At 36.0% G+C, this 19,380-nt stretch overlaps 1 protein-coding gene and 1 non-coding gene across 2 annotated transcripts; one reads left to right on the top strand and one right to left on the bottom strand.

Moving 5' to 3' along the window:
- Window positions 1–5,794: 5,794 nt before the first annotated feature.
- LOC113757463 lies at window positions 5,795–8,222 on the bottom strand. The gene is made up of 3 exons (XM_027300742.1): window positions 7,932–8,222; window positions 6,432–7,798; window positions 5,795–6,374 (listed from the first exon to the last, which is right to left on the bottom strand). Exons 1-3 carry the CDS (start codon window positions 8,220–8,222, stop codon window positions 5,795–5,797), a joined length of 2,238 nt encoding a protein of 745 aa, XP_027156543.1.
- LOC113757464 lies at window positions 7,728–7,834 on the top strand. Its single transcript, XR_003466317.1, has one exon. It is a non-coding gene; the product is annotated as a small nucleolar RNA R71 (small nucleolar RNA).
- Window positions 8,223–19,380: the final 11,158 nt, after the last annotated feature.

Below are 19,380 nucleotides of genomic sequence, written 5' to 3' on the forward strand. Positions count from 1 at the left end.
AGTAATTAAAAAAAATAAAAATTATTAATCATCAAAGTGCTATATTTGAACATGTAATCATGCATAAATAACCTTAATAAGCATCAATGAGGTCAAAAACATCATTATTCATCATAAAAAATTCGAGATTAAAAGATGTCAGAAAACTCAGGAAATTGAAAATTTGAACTTTTAAAATACAAATATTTGATGAAGAAACTTACCTCAATCACGTAGAAGGATGTTTGGTGATGCTAAAAATGTGAAAAGCCCTATGAAACAACCTCCAATTGAAGAAATTAGAGTTTAAGAACTCTAACCTTCAATCCCACAAAAACCTGATTTTAGGTGTTTTTCTTGGATTTTAATCGGTTATAAAGGTTGTATGAAGTTCAAAAGGTGTTGGGTTGATAATTTCTAGAAAGATTATGGAGTAAAAATAAAGATTGGTGAATTGGGCAGAAAATAGAGAGGAAAAAACGCGGTTGGGAAGAAGAGAGAATGAAGAAATTTGAAGAGGAATCGCGTTTTTGTCGGCTGGAAACAGAAAACGCGACTCACAAAATGCGCCTTCAAGTCGCGTTTCTTCACAAATCTCGCAGGACTGAAAACGCGGCTCTTTGAGAAAACACGACTTGGAGTCGCGTTTTCTAAGTCGGATTTTTAAGTTTGATCCAGGCTTGAAAACGCGACTTAGGGAAGTCGCGTTTTCTTTTCTGCTGGTGCAGAATTCAAAACGAGATTCTGTGAACACGCGACTCAGATGCGCGTTTTTTGAAAAACGCGTTTTCTGCTGCGAATTTTAGCAGAAATTCAACTTTTGAAAAAATTACAAATGGTACCTCAATCACTCAAAATGCATCATAGATCATTTGTTTGCTAAATTTATCAATGTGTGCACATGTAAAACATTAAAAAACATGCATTTTACCCCTTTTTAACGGATCAAATACACATTTAATGCAAATCAAGGGGTTGAGTTGCTTGATTAAAGTTCGCCTTTTTCATCTCAAATGGTCATTCTTGCTTCCATTTGCCAACCCTATAGCATAAAAACAACAAATCAACTAAAATACATATATTAAACACAAAATCACTACAAATTAACACATATAACTTAAACATTGGGTTGCCTCCCAATTAGCGCTTTTGTTTATAGTCGTTGACTCGACTCTCCTATAGCTTCTTTAACTCTCCATTGCGTTTCCTAAAGAGTAATTTACTCCTTTAGGAACCTTTTCTCCGGCCAAATAGAGTTTCAATCTTTGACCATTTACTTTGAATGGGACACCATTTTCACCTTTTATTTTCACTGCTCCATAAGGAAAAATGCGAACCACTTCAAATTGCCCGGACCATCGAGACTTAAACTTTCCAGGGAATAACTTAAGCCTTGAGTTAAACAATAACACCTTTTGACCTTCTTCAAAATGTTTAGGGAAAATGTGTTTATCATGCCAAAATTTCACTTTTTCTTTGTAAATTCTGGCATTCTCATACGAGATTAACCGTGATTCCTCCAATTCGCTTAGTTCGAGCATTCTCTTTTCACCTGCAGATTTAAAATCAAAATTAATAATTTTAATGGCCTAATAAGCTTTATATTCTATTTCTACAGGTAAATGACACGCTTTCCCATAAACAAGCTTATATGGAGACATTCCCAACGGCGTTTTAAATGCCGTTCTATACGCCGACAAAGCATCTTCAAGCTTGTTTGTCCAATCCTTTCTCGATCGGTTGACAATTTTCTCCAAAATGATTTTAATTTCCTGGTTGGCCAATTCTGCTTGACCATTAGCTTGAGGATGATAGGGAAGTGACTTTTTATGCCTGCATCCATATTTAAGCAACAAAGTGTCAATAATTTTATTGCAAAAATACTTACCTTCATCGCTTATTATTGCCTTTGGGACTCCAAACCTACAAAATATGTTCCGTTTAAGGAACTTAAGCAAAACTTTAGCATCATTAGTTTGTGAAGGAATGGCCTCCACCCATTTAGAGACATAATCAACTACTAATAGAATATACTTATTATTATATGAGTTAGGAAATGGTCCCATAAAATCAATGCCCCAAACGTCAAATAACTCAACTTCCAAATATGTAGTCAAAGGCATTTCATTCTTTCTTGAGATATTACCGGTTCTTTGGTATTGATTACAACTTTTAACCCAATTTCTAGTGTCTCGGTACATAGTAGGCCAATAAAATCCAGATTGCCATATCTTTGCTACGGTTTTAGTTGTACTAAAATGACCTCCCGTTTCAAGGGTATGACAATGCCTTAAAATACTATATACCTCTTCCTCCGGAACACATCTTCTAATTATTCCATCTACACAATGTTTGTAAAAGAACGGTTCTTCCCAAAAATAATGTTTAGCATCATTTAAGAACTTTTTCCTTTGATGAGAATTTAAATCACTTGGTATCACTCCACTAACTACAAAGTTAACTAGATCAGTATATCATGGTGACTTATAAATTGCCATTAAAAACTCATCTGGAAATTCTTCTTTAATGAATGAATGATCTTCTTGAGGTATGTTTTCTAGTTTAGAAAGATGATTAGCGACTAAGTTCTCGGATCCTTTGTTATCTTTGATCTCCAAATCAAATTCCTGCAATAATAAAATCCATCGAATTAGTCGAGATTTTGCATCTTTCTTATTTAAAAGATATTTGAGTGCTGCATGGTCGGTATAAATGATAACTTTATATCCTACTAAGTACGATCTAAACTTATCCAATGCAAATATCGCTGCTAGCAACTCCTTCTCTGTTGTTGCATAGTTAACTTGGGATTCATTTAACATTTTACTTGCATAATAAATGACATGAAGTCGCTTATCATGTTTTTGCCCAAGAACAGCTCCAACTGCAAAATCACTTGCATCACACATCAATTCGAATGGTAAGGTCCAGTCCGTTGATACTATTATGGGTGCGGAGATAAGTTCTGTAACAGCCCCACCTCCCCCTAAGGCGAACCAGAGGGTTCGGCGGGCCGCCTGCCCGGCTCTCGCCGGGACTCAATCGATCACTACAGTTCTCAAACAAATACAAGATAAAATCTCAAATATAAATCAAATATTCCAACATTTACATATCAAAAACGAAGCGTCCACGCTTCCACTGCGCCACTCTGATCCTTGATCACAATTATTATACAGGAGGAAGTCCAAAACTAGACTATTACACATCCAATCAATTCTAAACGTTCAATACAATCCCAATATGAATGATTACACAAAAGGAAATCCAAATTCAATCCATACATAAGATAATCCAGGATTAAACACTACAAGCCCTTCCTTCGCCTTGAGCCCTGTGGAGGGGAATAAAATATTTTGGGGTGAGCTAGAAGCTCAGCGAGTAACCAGTAAAATTAGTTATCAAATCAGTTTCACAATTGTTCATTTCAATAATGTCATGATTCAGTAATCAATGCACTTTCATTGCTCTCGTGAGCCAGTGAAAACATGGTACTTAGACGTCCAACGCTCCAAACAATCATTTAACATTGAACATTTAACATTGAACAGTGAGAAAGAGCCCATTGGTGCTCTACAGGAACATTAAACGGTGGAGGAGACGTTGGGGTCTAGCACACGAATTCCAAATACTCATTTGAGCCAAAACATGTCAAGAACTTATATGCCGGCACACAGGATATGCAATCAAAGAAACGATGCAAGAAACATTTCAAAGGTAACGTTGGAAATAGTTTAAGGTCACTCACCTCCACGGCTCATAATCCTCGTCCAATATAGACAATTTCATCGTTCAAGTCCACGCCTTTCACTTGAAACTTAAGGTAACCAACGCTAATCAAAATCGGACAGCATTTCCCTTAATTCCTTGATTGTCCAACCTACAACCAAACCCAATCACATAGCAATTAACCACAATTGCTCATACAATTCACAAACCATAAAATATATCTATTTAGGCCACAAAATCCTTCAATCAAAGCCTTAGAAGTCCAACATTGGAAAATCCCCAAATAAAACCCTAGCAACCGGAACTTCCACATAACCCTGAAATTTTCCGCAAACGATTACAATTAATGCATACCATCTCCATTTAACACTATCTCAATCCATCAATTCAAGACCAATCATGACTTTCATATAAAATCGGGAAAATATCCAATAAATCAGAAATTCACCATAAATTCCTTAAACCCATGAAATACTCCACAATATAACACATTCAAACATCATAAACCCTAGATTAACCAATATTAGAACCACAAGGAACTTGTTTATTCAACTTACCTCAAATTCAAGAAAGCTATCAACTTAGAGCTTCCCATCCAAAAGCAATCCATCAAAAGCTTTAAACCACCATAGTGAGCCCTTGTGTGAAATATTTTCCAAAACCATCGGTGAAAACACAAGATTTTGGTAGAAATTGAAACTAGAAAATTGAAGAGTTTCTTCTTCTCTCAAGAACTCGGTTGAGCAGGGAACAAAATGAGATATTTTGGGGTGCAAAACAGTTAAAAAGGAAGAGAAATCAGCTGGTCAAAAGTTGTTGGCCGACATGCCACGTCAGAATCCTGCCGGATTCGAGGCAGTGGCTACAACAATTTTTTTTCGAAACTGCAAGGCAATCCGGCCATCTATCCGGCCAAAAACTGGCCGGATTTCCGGCCGGATTCGGCCCCTGTGTTTTTGCAAAAATTTTCTTTTCTTTTCCGAGTTGAAAAGCTGTGCCACTCCGCTCGAACAACAACGATATATATCAAATAAAAACCCTCCGTCATCCGGGGCGTCACAAGTTCCTTCTTTAACCTATTAAAAGCAAATAAACACTCATCATTAAAGTGAAAAGGAACATCTTTTGCAAGTAATTCACATAAAGGTTTAGCAATCTTGGAGAAATCCTTAATAAACCGCCGATAAAATCCCACGTGTCCAAAAAAACTTCGAATGCCTTTCACATTGGTAGGTGGAAGCATTCTCTCAATAACCTCTATCTTGGCTTGATCTACCTCAATACTTTGTGAAGAAATTTTGTGCCCTAGAACAATACCCTCACAAACCATGAAGTGACATTTTTTTCAATTGAGTACAAGGTTTATTTCTTCACATCTCTGCAAAATTAGATCTAAATTGTTAAGACAATGATCATAAGTAGATCCAAATACAGAAAAGTCATCCATGAAGATTTCCATAATTTTCTCATTAAAATCAGAGAAAATTGCCATCATGCAACGTTGGAAGGTGGCTTGTGCATTGCACAGTCCAAAAGGCATTTTTCGAAATGCAAAAGTGCCGTAAGGACAAGTGAATGTGGTTTTCTCTTGATCTTCCGGTGCAATGACTATTTGATTGTATCCTGAAAAATCGTCCAAGAAACAATAAAATTCATATCCGGCCAATCTTTCTACTATTTGATCAAGAAAAGGAAGAGGGAAATTATCCTTTCTAGTGGCTGTATTCAGTTTTCTATAATCTATACAAACTCGCCACCCAACTACAACTCTAGATGGAATCATTTCATCATTGTTACCACGTACTATGGTTATCCCCCCTTTCTTTGGCACTACATGAATAGGAGAAATCCAAACACTATCAAAAATTGAAAAAATTATACCTGCATCCAGCCATTTAAGAATCTCTACTCTTACCACTTCTTTCATGTTTGGATTTAATATTCTTTGAGTCTCAATCACCGGTTTAGAGTTTTCTTCCAACAAAATCCTGTGCATATAAATAGTTGGACTAATTCCTTTGATATCAGAAATCGTCCATCTTATTGCCTTTAAATGCTTTTTCAAAACACGTAAGAGCTTGCCTAGTTATTCCTCATCTAGTGCAGAATTTACAATAACCGGCAATGTCTCTTTTTCTCCAAGAAATGCATATTTGAGGTGTTTAGGCAGCGGCTTAAGCTCAAGCCGTGGAGCTTGCTCACACGATTGTGGAGGTAATCCTTTGCTTAGTCCTAACTCCTCATACGCATTTCTCCTTTTGTAAGGAACCTGTGCCTGCAAAAATTCGGTCATTTCTTCAACTTGTTCCTCTTGTAAACCTATACCATTAAGACAAAGTTCAAGAGAATCATCATCAAGATTAACTTGACTCATCTCTAATGCCAATTCATCACATATGTCAATAGAATAAACATGGTTGGTAAAAGAGAGATATTTCTTCATTTTACTTAGATCAAGCTCCACTTCCTCTTCATCAATTTGGAACTTGAACTTACCACGTTTAACATCTATTATTGTACCTGCAGTGGCCAAAAATGGCCTACCAAGTATAATAGGTACATTGACATCCTCCTCCATATCTAAAACAATAAAGTCAACAGGAATAATGAATTTCTGTACTTTAATGAACACATTCTCCAATATGCCCATTGGATGTCTAATAGTCCTGTCAGCCAATTATAAGGAAATGTTAGTACGCTTTAACTCTTTCAACTCCAATTGCCTAGGCACAGTTAAAGGGATCAATGAAACACTCGCACCAAGGTCACATAGTGCTTTAGAAAATTCTACATTACCGATAGTGCAAGGAACTGTGAAACTCCCCGGATCTTTCAACTTTGGTGGCAATTTGTTTTGTATGATGGCACTACATTCTTCCGTTAATGCAATTGTCTCACTATCTACTACCCTCCTTTTCTTAGTCGTTATCTCTTTGAGAAACTTTGCGTATGAAGGAATCTGCAAAATAGCATCAACAAAAGGAATGTTAATATGTAAGTGTTTGAAAATATTGACAAACTTCTCAAATTCTTTGTCATTTCTTGAAGGTTTCAATCTTTGCGGGAATGGCACTGGTGGAGGAATTTGTGTTGTCTCATTAATTTGTGACTCACTTCCTTCCACCTTGTCTTTCCCTTCTATTGACTTGTTATCATCTTCTAATTCACTCAACTGTTTGTTATCCTTTCTTTCATGTTTTCTCACATTTTCAACTACAAGTGGCTCACCCACTTCCTTACCACTTCGGAGGGTTATGGCCTTCACATGCTTCCTTGGGTTCACCTCAGTCTTGCCAGGTAAATTCCCTTGGTTACGATTGTTAACTACATTAGCTATTTGCCCTAATTGGACCTCAACATTCCTGTACATATTGGTGAGTTGGGCCATCATTCCTTCAATTCTTTCAAACTGTTGAGTAGTGGCACTGGCTAACTTTTCAATTTTATCATTTGATACATTTGCCAGCTTTTCAATTGCCAATTCCCAAGCTAGTTCGGACTCCGGAAGTGGTTGCTTCGGTTGAAAATCCGGTGGATTAACTTGTCTTTGTTGGTTCCCTTGATCCTTCCATCCAAAATTCGGGTGATTACGCCATCCTGGATTATAGGTATTGGAGTATGGATTGTTTTGGGGTGGACGGTTGTAATTGTTAAGATATTGAATCTGTTCACTGCTAGAACACATAGAATCATCATGATCTCCGCCGCAAGTAGTACAACATGGAACAACTACTCCTTGATTAGAGCTAGAACCAACGTGCCTATTAAGTATCTTAACCACATTATCCATTTTTACACTTAACATATTCAAGGTATCTACTTCAAGCATACCTACAGTTCTCCTTGTATTACCTCGTTCGTTGGCCCATTGGTAGTTGTTAGCAGCCATTTCTTCAATCAATTGTTGAGCTTCCTCAACTTTCTTTCCCATCAATGCTCCTCCCGCTGCCGCATCTACATGCGTCTTTGTTAGATAGGTGAGACCATTGTAAAATGTTTGGACTACTAGCCAATCTGGTAGACCATGATGAGGACATCTTCGTTGCAATTCCCGATAGCGCTCCCAAACTTCATACAATGTCTCTCCTTCCTGTTGAGAGAAACTAGTTATATCCATTCTGAGTTTAGCAGTTTTTTCCAGGTGGAAAGAGTTTATTAAGAAAAGCCTTAGCTAATTCAGCCCAAGTGGTAAAAGTGTTTGGAGGATGAGATTGTAGCCAAACCTTGGCTTTGTCCCTTAGCGAGAATGGAAACAATTGAAGTTTAATTGCATCATCACTAACACCATTGAATTTAATTGTATCATAGATTTCAAGAAATGTTGACAAGTGAGAATTTGGATCTTCGGTAGCATTACCTCCATATTGAGATTGTTGTACCATTTGAATCAGCGATGGTTTAATCTCAAAATTATTAGCACTTACCGTTGGCCTTGCAATGCTAGTTTGAGAACCTTGTGTTTCCGGTAAAGCAAATTCTCGTAGAATTCGCCTATTTGGTTCATTTTCCGCCATTTCTTTCTCAAATGGTAATTCTATCAAGATTTCTTCTATCGGCTGCCAAACCTCTTGTTCCTCTTGTTGCGGTGTATTCCTCCTTTGTCTCCGTAGTGTCCTCTCAATTTCAGGATCGAAAAGTGCAACTTCTCGATTTGATCGGTGCATACACTACAAATAAAAATAAGAGAAATTTTTACAGTTTTAATTATTAAAATCAACTATAAACAACTTGAATAAAAACAATGGAAATATCTAAATTAATAGAGATGATTAGACCCTAATATTGGCGCTCCCCGGCAACGGCGCCAAAAACTTGACGGGTATTTTCTACAAGTGCAAGTTAAAATCCAATTTTATACCCGTTGACTGCAAGTATACATGCTGAAATCGTAATGTAGGGTATGTATCGGGTTGATCCCACGAGGAACAAATTAAACAAGTACTAGGCCCTTATTTTCTCTATTATTTAGACTTACAATAAATCTGAGTAAGAAAATTATAATGCTATTGTCTACAAATCTTGTTTAATCAATGTTAAATGCAAATGGAGAAATTTCACAAAAGATTGAATCTAGGGATGTAGATTCCACTTATGGCATAAACAACACAAATGAATAGATTTACTTCTTGTTATTTTTTTTTGTTTAACTAGGGATTCATTTCCAATATTACCAAATCTCATTCTCATGATGAAATGGCCTAGAGCAATATAGTTTTCCCTATTTTCATGGTGAAATACTAGTTCTACTCTGTTTTCCTTCATGAAATGCTGGAAAATCCACTTAAGTGTACATCTATTTTCATGAACATACAACTCAAGCTCTATTCATGTTTTTCCATTGTTACTATCAATTCTCATTGACTAATAACAACTATGAACATGCTATTGGTGATCAAACAATAACAAGTAATTACAACTGCACAAATAGACAAGTTAATGTAAGATATAACAAGTGTAAATCACATTCAATTCATATTATTTAGCCATAAGTTTCATCTACTCCCTAGATAAAGAAAATTAGCTACTCATGAATGAAATAAAAATCAAACTCACAAGTTTATTAATGCAAAACATCATAAAGTACAACTACAAGAAAAATAAAAGAAAGCTTAGCCAATTAATGGTGAAACTCTCAAATTTCTGCTGTGTTCTTGTACAAAATGATTACAAGATGAGTCTCCAATTGCTTCTTCAAGAACTTCTAACTAGAGAGAAACTTGTTGCCAGAATAAAAAAACTAGCTACGTTTGGTCCTCAGACCTCTCCCAATGTCTCCTCATAACAACTGCTCAAGAGCTCCATCTTTCCAAGTCAAATTCCACCTTTTGATTCCCAAATCTAAACTTTGTTAAGATAGTCAATAACCAATGTTTTTTACTTGAAAATAAGCCATATTGTTTGTCCTTTTGTCTTTTGAAGCATGTGCACCGAATTTCCTTGCAACTTATAGCTGGAAAGTAGTCTGAACACAAGAGAAATGGCTGAGCAAATTGTAGATTTTCGGCTACAAAACGCGACTACACAAAACGTGGCATCAACTCACGTTTTCAACTTGGCCTTGCTTCAACTATGATTTTCTCTATGATGAAGGCCGAACTAGCTTTTGTGCAAAATACAAAAGTTGTAGCCCTTTGAGTCAACTTTACAATGCTTCAAGAAGCATCCAAATCGGAGCTTTGTAGCCTGAGATATGATCCAAATACTATCACCTGGTCAAACCCCTGTTTCAATTTCCGACCACAGAATGCAGCTTCTGTATTCTAACTTTTTGTCCATGAAAACAGCAGAATTGGATTTTGATGTCTTCATAGCAATTGTAGGTCTCTTTCTTAACTTTAAAATGGTATACAGATCACCTCAATCCGATAAGTGTAGCTCCATATATAGTCAAAATACCGAAGAGTGTCTAAATTGTCTTGAATTGCATTTCTTCACTTCGAACGTTTTTCACTTCATTTCTCTTTTAACCACTTGAATTCATCACCACTTATCTATTTTTCACCTCACTTGACATCCTTTGGTGATTGAATCATTAAACCTACATAAAAATGAAGTTTTTATCACTAAAATTAATAGAAATGCAATAATAGCCACTTTTACCAAACAATGTATATTTTTACCAAAACCTATTTATTTTAGTTATAAAACAAAATAATCAAACCAAAATCAACTAATAAAATGCACTTAAAGATACGTAAAATAAACCCTTATCAGCGAAGGCCAAAATAATCTCTTAAGGGGGTCACATATAGATATAAGTAATCAAGAAAAAAGGGATACAACATATTGGGTATGAGACACAAAACTTGTGACATAATTTTTCTTATATAGGGATTAATGGGGTATTTAAACCAATGAGTTGTAATCGCCCATTTCGCATGTTCGAAGAGTAATTTTTCCGACCTAGACAAGTCAATAAACTAACTTATTTTACAATTTCTCATATGAGATACAATGCTAAATGATATGATTAATACATATAGAGGGTAAGGGATAATATAATAGGGAATATCATGAAGATGAGAAAAAAATCCTAAAATGTAAAAATATGCATGAAAATATAATGAATATCACATAAAAGATGAATCTAACGCGTGAACGATCTAAAAGTCTAGCGTTGGACTAGTCCATTTCTAAAAGTTCTTACTAGCGTTGAACTAATAATTAAATGGAGAGAAAAGCCACAACCGGCATTGGATCAGTGTGGTGACGTTATGCATTCATAATATATAGTAAAAAAAATAAGGCATAAATAAAAACAAATAAACATGTAAGCGCACGTAGCACATAACACATAAACATAATATCTAAATGCAAAAATCCTAAGAAAAATGGATAAAGTATATAAACACATAAGCCACATAAACATACAAAACCTATCTATTATAGGGGGGAGTCTAACTACAATCTAAAATGAAAAATATAATAAAATAAACCTATCTATTCTATCTATTACAATAGAGGACCTAATTACAATCTAAAATAGAAAAATATAATGAAATAAACCTATTTATCTTATCTATTACATTAGTCTATCTAATTACAATTTTTCAAAAATGTTACCTATCTATTACATCTTGAGGTATTTAAATACCTTCCAAATTATTATAAAAAAATTTGAATGAACATTTGAATTAAATAAATAACAAAGCATGTAAAAATATATAAACATATAGGAGCACATAAGAGCACGTAATTAAAATTTAAATGATAATAGGGGTGCCTCCCTTTTGAAGTGGTAACTAAATAGAGTCAAATTGCGCTATTTATACTCAAAATGAACAAAAAAATCATGACACCAATTTAATTGGAAATAATAGTAATATAAAAGTACTAAACTCATATTTATGTCAAATATAAAGAAACTTTAGGACATTTAAAACTTACAAGTTGAATACATTCAAGAGTAACATAATTAGCTATTAAAGAAAAGAAATAATCATAATAGAGAGAGTCAAAAAGTCACTAGGGACTAAATTATAGAAATTAGAAAAATATTGGATCAAAAGTATAATTTTTCAAAAGTTTTGGGGTCAAAATTAAATCAAGATAAAGTTTAGGAATCAAAATGCAATTAAATTAAGGACAAAAGTGAAAGAAATTTAAAATTTTGGGCAACAATAAAGTTACTCAAAAAATTAGGGGCTAAAGTGCAAAATTTGTTTCTGATTTGGGTAAAGCACAACCAAACAAAATTGGGCCATTTATTTTTGCTTGGGTTGGACTACTTTGGCTAAAAAACAAAATGCATGCTATTTTCATTAAAAACAAAAGTAAGCCCAAGTGGAAAATAACCCTAGAACCTAGATGAAAGCCCAGAAAAAAACTCTAACCCAAATGAAATTAAAGAAATAAGTCCACCAAAAAATTAAAAAAACCAGCCCAATATTTCTTTCTTTTTCCTTCTCTTCTTCTTCTTCTTTGTTTTCTTCTTTTTCTCCGGCGAGACATGGCCATCGGCGATCTCTCCGATCATGAAATATCATCGAAATCCATACCCCAATTCAATTTTTCGCGTAGAATCCATTTTTGGATTTAATTTTTACAAAAAATGAACTAAAAATGATCAAATTTCCACAAAAAAGTCCAATTTTTGTTCTTTAAATCACTATAATCACCACCAAAATTCATAAAATTTATACTAATACACTCCTTATGATTCTAACAGTATAACTATGACATGAAATCAATAAAAAAACAACAACAATATGACAAATTAAAGCAAAACAGTCCAAAAAAAAAATTCACATGCTTCTAAGGTTCAAAACTTCAAAATATTTGAACAACACAACGTTTTTTAAGCCTTGCACTAGCCATAACCATCTATTTTAGCAAGAATATACACACTCAATTTAGTCTTTCAATTCGTTTTTTCGCTCAGACATTTTCTCAAACAAATTATGTGCATAATTCTGGCCTATACAATCCATGGAATTTAGGCAGACTTAGACTCCACATTTTCACCAACAAATTACTATAACAATCTGTAGCAACTCATATGAAACATTCCATTTACAACCACAAGCATAAAAGAAAGAGAACAAGAAGAAAAAGAGAAAAGAGAAAAAAAATGAAGAGCAGGGATAAAGAAAACAAGATGTTTGGGTAAGACAATGAGGCAAAAAACATCACCTTGTTTTCGTAGTAGAAAAAGGCAAACCGATAGATGGTGGTGATAATGGTTCGGACTCGGTGATAGTATCCAAACCCAAACACCTAGCAAGAGAATGAAAATATGCTCGAAATCTAGATAATTGGTGGGATTAAATTTGAGTTCAAATAACTAGCAGAAGGAATGAAAACGCAAGTTCTGTACTATCGAACTAGAAAATTAAAACACATGTTGCTCAAAAAACAACGACAAACTTACTTGTTGGACTTACAACCTTCTTGATTTTTCAAACTTTAAAGAAAATGAATGATGATTTTTCTTTTCCTTCTTCGGAAATGTACCGTCAAGTTTGGAACTTAATCCTTTTACAATTTGCCCCAATGTAAATCATGCTTAACCAAACCAGTGTCGTATCACATAATTTCACCTATAAAAGAAAAAAGGAAACAACTGTGATGAAAACACTGCCACTACCATGTGATCCCTTTGCCTTGAAAATCGTGTAAACATGAGTACAAATTGCTCCCTTAGATTTGGTGTGCAATCCCTCCAGGATCTTTACAACTTTCTAGTATCAATTATTCATGCCTTATTATCATAGGATCTTCAATTTCATGACTCCTTTGAAATAAATTATGAAGGATTGTCTTTTAAACGAGACCCAATAAATGAGGAATATAAACTATTGAAAAATGTATTATTCATCATGCAATGATGCGAATACGAAATAAATAATGATACAAAATAAATAAATAGAATAGTAAATAGAATAGCAAAATAAAATTGTTGGATTTATGAACACAGGTCCAAAAATTAAAAGTTGGATACATATTTAGATGATGGCCTTTGATGAAGGAAAATGCTCTATTTGACCCCTTTCGATGTTATCCATTTTAGAGTTCATTATCGGTAAAACAACAACAGTATGAAAAGAAATCCAAATCAACATAGTCACTGGCTTTCAGACTTCAAAATCTTATCCTCCCTTCATGACCCTCTTGTATTCCAAAATCCTACCTCAGCGCCCTTTCGGATTTTCACTAAGGTTACTTCCACCCTTTTTCTTTTTTTTTTCTTTTTCTTGTTGTTATTTTCTTTGTTTTCTTTGTTTTTATTTTTATTAAAAGGTGCCTGTAGACACCAAATTTTTAAAATTTTTATTCTATTTTATTTTTTGTTTTTAGTGATAATTCTTATCTATTTTTATTTGCTAATTTCATGTTTTTGGTTTTAGATTTTTTTTTAGCATTTGTATAGCATTTTAGATTGTTATTATCTATTATTTTAAAAAAAAAAAGAGAGCTCATGCACCATGCTGCACTGGATCCAAGCTCCTTCTCAATATTTCATTTTAAGGCAGAAACATGAAACGGGAAAGAACAGAAATTGGCAGCGGTTCCTTTGATCCCAACCTTATCCAAAAATGCCATCCAATGGCTCAAATCTTTGGTAATAATCTACCCTTCATCCTCACCTTTGAGGTGAGGGTTTTAGGGACTTAGGGGGTTCCTATCAAAGGAAAAACAGCCGCAGCCAAGTAGGGGGGCTGAGAGCGGAAGTCTGATGAAGTTGGCGGCTGGAGAGAAAAACGGAGAGGGAGGACAGTGAGAGTGACGGCTAGAAAAGGCAAAGGAGAGAAAGGGGCGGCCGGGCTGAGGGAGGAAAGGTTAGGTTTTTAGGAGGAGAGAGAACCACTAGTAGAGGGAGCTAGGAGTAACGGGCTGAGGGTTGTTTACGGCTGGGAAAAAGGGACAGCAGCCGTGGATGAAAAAGGAAGGCTGAAGGTTGAGAGGAGGAATGGGCGGCGGCTGTATAGCTAAGGAAAAGAATGGGAAACAAAAGGCAGGGGGAAATCGACACGGGTCTAGGAGAAAAACAAAGAAAAGGGGTTTCGGAGGGCTTTGGTAGAGAAAGAACTAGAGTACAGAGACCGAGAGAGAACATCCTAAGCAATGGATGAGCAGATAGTTTCATCCCCATCTTCATCTTCTATGACCCAGTCAGATTGCTGGGCTTGTGCCGTTTCCTGGCAGAGTTCAAATGATCAGAGTGGATGGGTGGTGTTAGGTTGGGGAGATGGCTACTTCCAAGGTACCAAAGTCGTCGATGACGCCCCGTCCGTGCATCAACGGCAATGACCCCAGCAAATATAACACCACCGCCACTACGGGCTACGGACCTGGCTCAATCCGAGATGGAAAGTGATGAAAGGAATTCAAGCTTTGCTCGGTGAGACCCCCAGTCCATGAACAAAATGATGATGGCGCTGCGGACTGCAACGTCACCGACGCGGAATGGTTCTGTGTCACGTCCTTGGCTCAATCTTTCTTCACGGGTAACAAAGCAACGAAGGCTAAAAGGTAATCTTTCCATCTTTTCTGTTCATAGATCATAGACGTATTAACATCTTTGCTGCCACGCCTGTTGCTGCGTTCCTTTGCTTGTACTTCCTATTTGTGAACCTGATGAGAGGGGGAAAGCTTTTGATCCCTGAATTTTGTGCTAGCCGTGTTTTCTCTGCTGTTGAAAAGAAGTAAAATGCATCCATTAGAATCGTGCCATCCATGACAGCTCAACTTCTCATTTTCTATTTGGTTTCCTGCACAAAGAGTAGCATCTCTGTGTTAGATGTTGAAGTTATGTCGGGAATGGACTTCGCAGTCCTCTTTTGGGTCAGAACTTGGTGATTATTGGTTGAGTCCTCTGTTTTTTGAACTTGATAATAAAACCCAGCAAAAATCACAGAAATTTTCCAGGATTTCGTGTGATCTTTGTCGGGATGTCTGGTGTTTAAACTCAAGGGTTCTATGTTGAAAAATGAATGGAATATTTGGTAATCCTGTTGTTTGGGTTCTAATTGCACTTAGCTGAAATTCATGCGTGAGAGTCTGCTCGGCTGCCACTAGGTCGAAGCTTTCGGTTTGTTGTAGCAATGTCGATAAAACTGGAGCTTTGAGTGGCTGAAATTCTGGTCTGGTTGGGTTTTTTCTGTTGGGTCTGCTTGCTGTTTAAGAATGATGCCATTGTACACATTTGCTGCACTTTAAAATAGCATTGTTTGGTGTAATATCTAGATGTAATATGTAGGTTTGTTGTAGTAGTTTTGACGTGCATTCATAAAAAAAAAACTTCAGTTGTTTCAACTGAAGTTTGTGAGCATGATTAGTTGATCCTTGTTCTGTACGTGCATGCGTGTTCGATTAGTGTTGGGTTTTTGAACAAGTTTGTAATGTCGAAATCATTTTTCTGTTTGCAAAAATTTTTACCAGAAAGATTGAAAGGAACCTAAAACTCTGTTGTGTTCTCAAGTCCTACTAACTCAAACCATTAAAGCTTAATATAAGTGAAGCTGATTTGTTCTGACGAAAGTGGTGTTATCTGTATTTGATTTGGGAGTCTAGATTCATTTAGTGTCCTTTTTCGTTGCTTCAATAAGAAATCCAGAAACCAGCAGAAAGGTTCAGTTATAGCAGTCGTGTTTCACCTTTCCTCTCTGTGAGAACCCGTAAAACCCTATTATTTTCCTAGGGTTTATTTCCCCTTAATTGCATGTTTTCTGCATTTTCTGGCTTAGAAATATTTTCTTAGTGGATTTTATGAGCAGTTATAGTTTTAAGATGATTTTTCTAGCATTGGTGCATTTTTAGAAAATTAAGAATCTATATTGGACGTGGGACCCACGAGTGCGAAAAGTTTGGGAAAATTCGGCCAATACGGTTAAGTTTCGGATACTGTGGAAAATTTATCGGATGTTACGAGATAAGTAGAGAGTGAGATTTGATTGATGTGAGAGAGAAAAGAAAGGATAGGAATGCATTTATTAGAGTGCCAAGTGTCAATTTTCCATTGGTTTGACTTTAAGAGTTACTATTCACTATTTTGACCTTTGACCAAAATTGGTTAAATATCTCCAAAAATTCACAAAATTCACCATTTTCTTCCCTTGTGTTGGCCGAACCTCTCATCAAAGAAGAAAGAAAAAACTCTTCCAAGTTTAAGCTTCCAACAAGCTCAAATCACCCAACTCAAGTCCTTAAACTAGAATCTACTCCATGAAATTCCTTCCTTTGGTGCTCTTGAGTGTATTATTGAAGTTGATTTGAAGAGCTAAGGTGTCCACACTCCCTATCTCTCTTGATTGCTTGGTAAGTGATGCTTGAACACCCTACTACATCTAATGATGCTTATGTTTGGCTTAGAAGTGGCTAAAGTGATGGATTATATGATTTATTTCTTGGTTTGGCTTGATTTAGTGAAGTTTTCCATTTTATGAGGAATTTTCTGGTTTCATATGATTTTGATGTTGTGGACTAGTATGATGGTTGGTAATAAGGGGCTTTGACTCTAGTAGGTATGAATTGTTGTTAAATGCAATCAATTTTGGATTTGGAATGAAATGTGAGAAGTTAGGGTTCATGAACCCCTATTCTGTCCGAAATTTTAGGTCATAGCTAGAGGCCGAATTGGACTTTGCTCAAAACATGAAAGTTGTAGGTATTGATGATTTTTGTGTGCATGCAAAATTTCAGGGCAATTGGACGAGTGTAGAGTGAGTTATGCCGTTTGTACTGTAGCTGTTCTGCTTTGATCAGAATGCGAAAACTGAGTTTGTATTTGGCTATTTTGACTGGAATTGGTTTGGATTTTGAAGTTGGTGTCTTCTGATGAAATGTATTTGGATGTCTTAGCTAACATATGCCTTTGGAATTTCGGAATTTGGACTTGTATAGACTAAGTTATAGTAATTACAGTTTTGTGTGATTTGCAAACCTGTTTTGGTAATTCTGGTATAGTATTTGGCATTTTCGACCTAGTTAAGCTAGGAACTGGATTGAGTGACCTTCTACATTGTTGTAGCCCTGTTTCATAGCTTCGAAATGGTGGGTCTTACACCCCCATCCGATAATTGTAGTGAGAGTTGTGCCATTACCGCATTATGAGGTCAAATCCGGTTTTCATATCAAGGCCTTAGTTAAAGCCCTTTCTTAATTTCTGGTTTCCTCTATTGTTTGTAAATGTTTATGGAACCTTATTGGGGTCATGTTTGGCCTTGGTTTATGACTCGTTAGCGAGTCTTATTGTATTTGTTTACATGTTTTTAGGTCGTGACGGTGGTGCAACGTTCTTTTGACTAAAGTGCTTGAAACTACATTTGCTAGCTTGGTGAGTGTATTACTCACTTATGTGCTATTATATGGCTTTGATATTTGAACTTGAGATGTTGAATGTTAAATAATTGAAGTGAGAGTGTACTTTATCATTCTCACTTATTGTATCGCATGTTATTGAAAAGTTATTGGAATTTTACATGAAATGTTATATGAAATGAAATACATGACTTCAAATATTATCCATGAGCTCAACCCCATTGGTTATTGATTGAATCGAGCCGGCGAGGGCTTGGTCGTGCCAATTAATGTGCCTTGGGGCAACATCATAGGGAATCTTGTAGTATGAGAGACTCTTGATTCCGGTTTACTCGAGTAATACCACAATGCAAGTGTTTGGATTTCGGGCCCGGTTGAGGAATGTTAGGAGGAAGGGAATGGAAGTTAAGTGGGTCTACAGTTGGTTACCTTTCAAACATTGACGGAGAGTCAATGAGACCGATCAAGAATTCAAACGAGGAAAAGGGCTCTTGAGAGCCACCCGTATCCTTTTATCCTCATTATTAATGTGTGGCTTTATTTATTTTGGTAAATTGGACTGTTAAACTTGATGTATCCATGAATTTGGTTGCTTGAGTTGTATTCTCACTGGGCAATTAGCTCACCCCGTTCCTTTTGTTTTCCTTACAGGAATATGACTCTTTTGGAATGAATTTTGATAAATGGTTGCCAAATGAACTAGATGAATGACTCTTTTGTATTGTATATAAAATGGGACCCTAAATGTATCATTAGGGCCGTTTTTCACTTTTGTTTTGGCAAACCATATATGTAGTGACTTTTGTATCACTTTTAAATGTCATTTTGGTTTGTAAAGGCTAAATGTTATGGGGTATATGTAATTCGATGTTTGGTTGGGTTCGGACGAGTCGGTTACTATTCATGGCCGACTCCGGGTTTCATTTTCTTTTATTTTGGGTTATTTTGCCTTTTGCCTTATTTGCGCGCGTTATAAGTTCCGGATTGAAGCGGATAGCTCTAATCTGATCCGTAGTCCTGGCGAGAGCTGGGCAGGCAGTCCGCTAACCTCTTTGGTTCGCCTTAGGGGAAAGTGGGGCTGTCACACTCTCTCTTGTCCCAAGTTCTTGCACTTCGTAGTTAGGTAGAGAACCAATTTGGACTTTCTTGGGTTGTTTGGCATGAATGCATCTAATCTGAATAAGGAGATTGCATGAAGCTGGTTGCAAAAGAAAAGAAAGCTCCAAGACATTGCCGAGAGTCTCAATTGCAGAAAGCTTCTTCGTGTGCATGCATGAGAATCTTTTAGAAATTACACTCCAACCCCTTAATTTTCGTCTAATGCTACTACGGCCCAGAAACTTTGAAATTTTGATCAATTTTGTCCCTTTAACATATTATTTTTTCCTTGGTATATTTTCATGTGTTTTGTGA

Source organism: Coffea eugenioides, unplaced genomic scaffold, assembly GCF_003713205.1.
Source record: "Coffea eugenioides isolate CCC68of unplaced genomic scaffold, Ceug_1.0 ScVebR1_30;HRSCAF=142, whole genome shotgun sequence".
In the NCBI taxonomy this organism is placed as follows: Eukaryota; Viridiplantae; Streptophyta; class Magnoliopsida; order Gentianales; family Rubiaceae; genus Coffea; species Coffea eugenioides.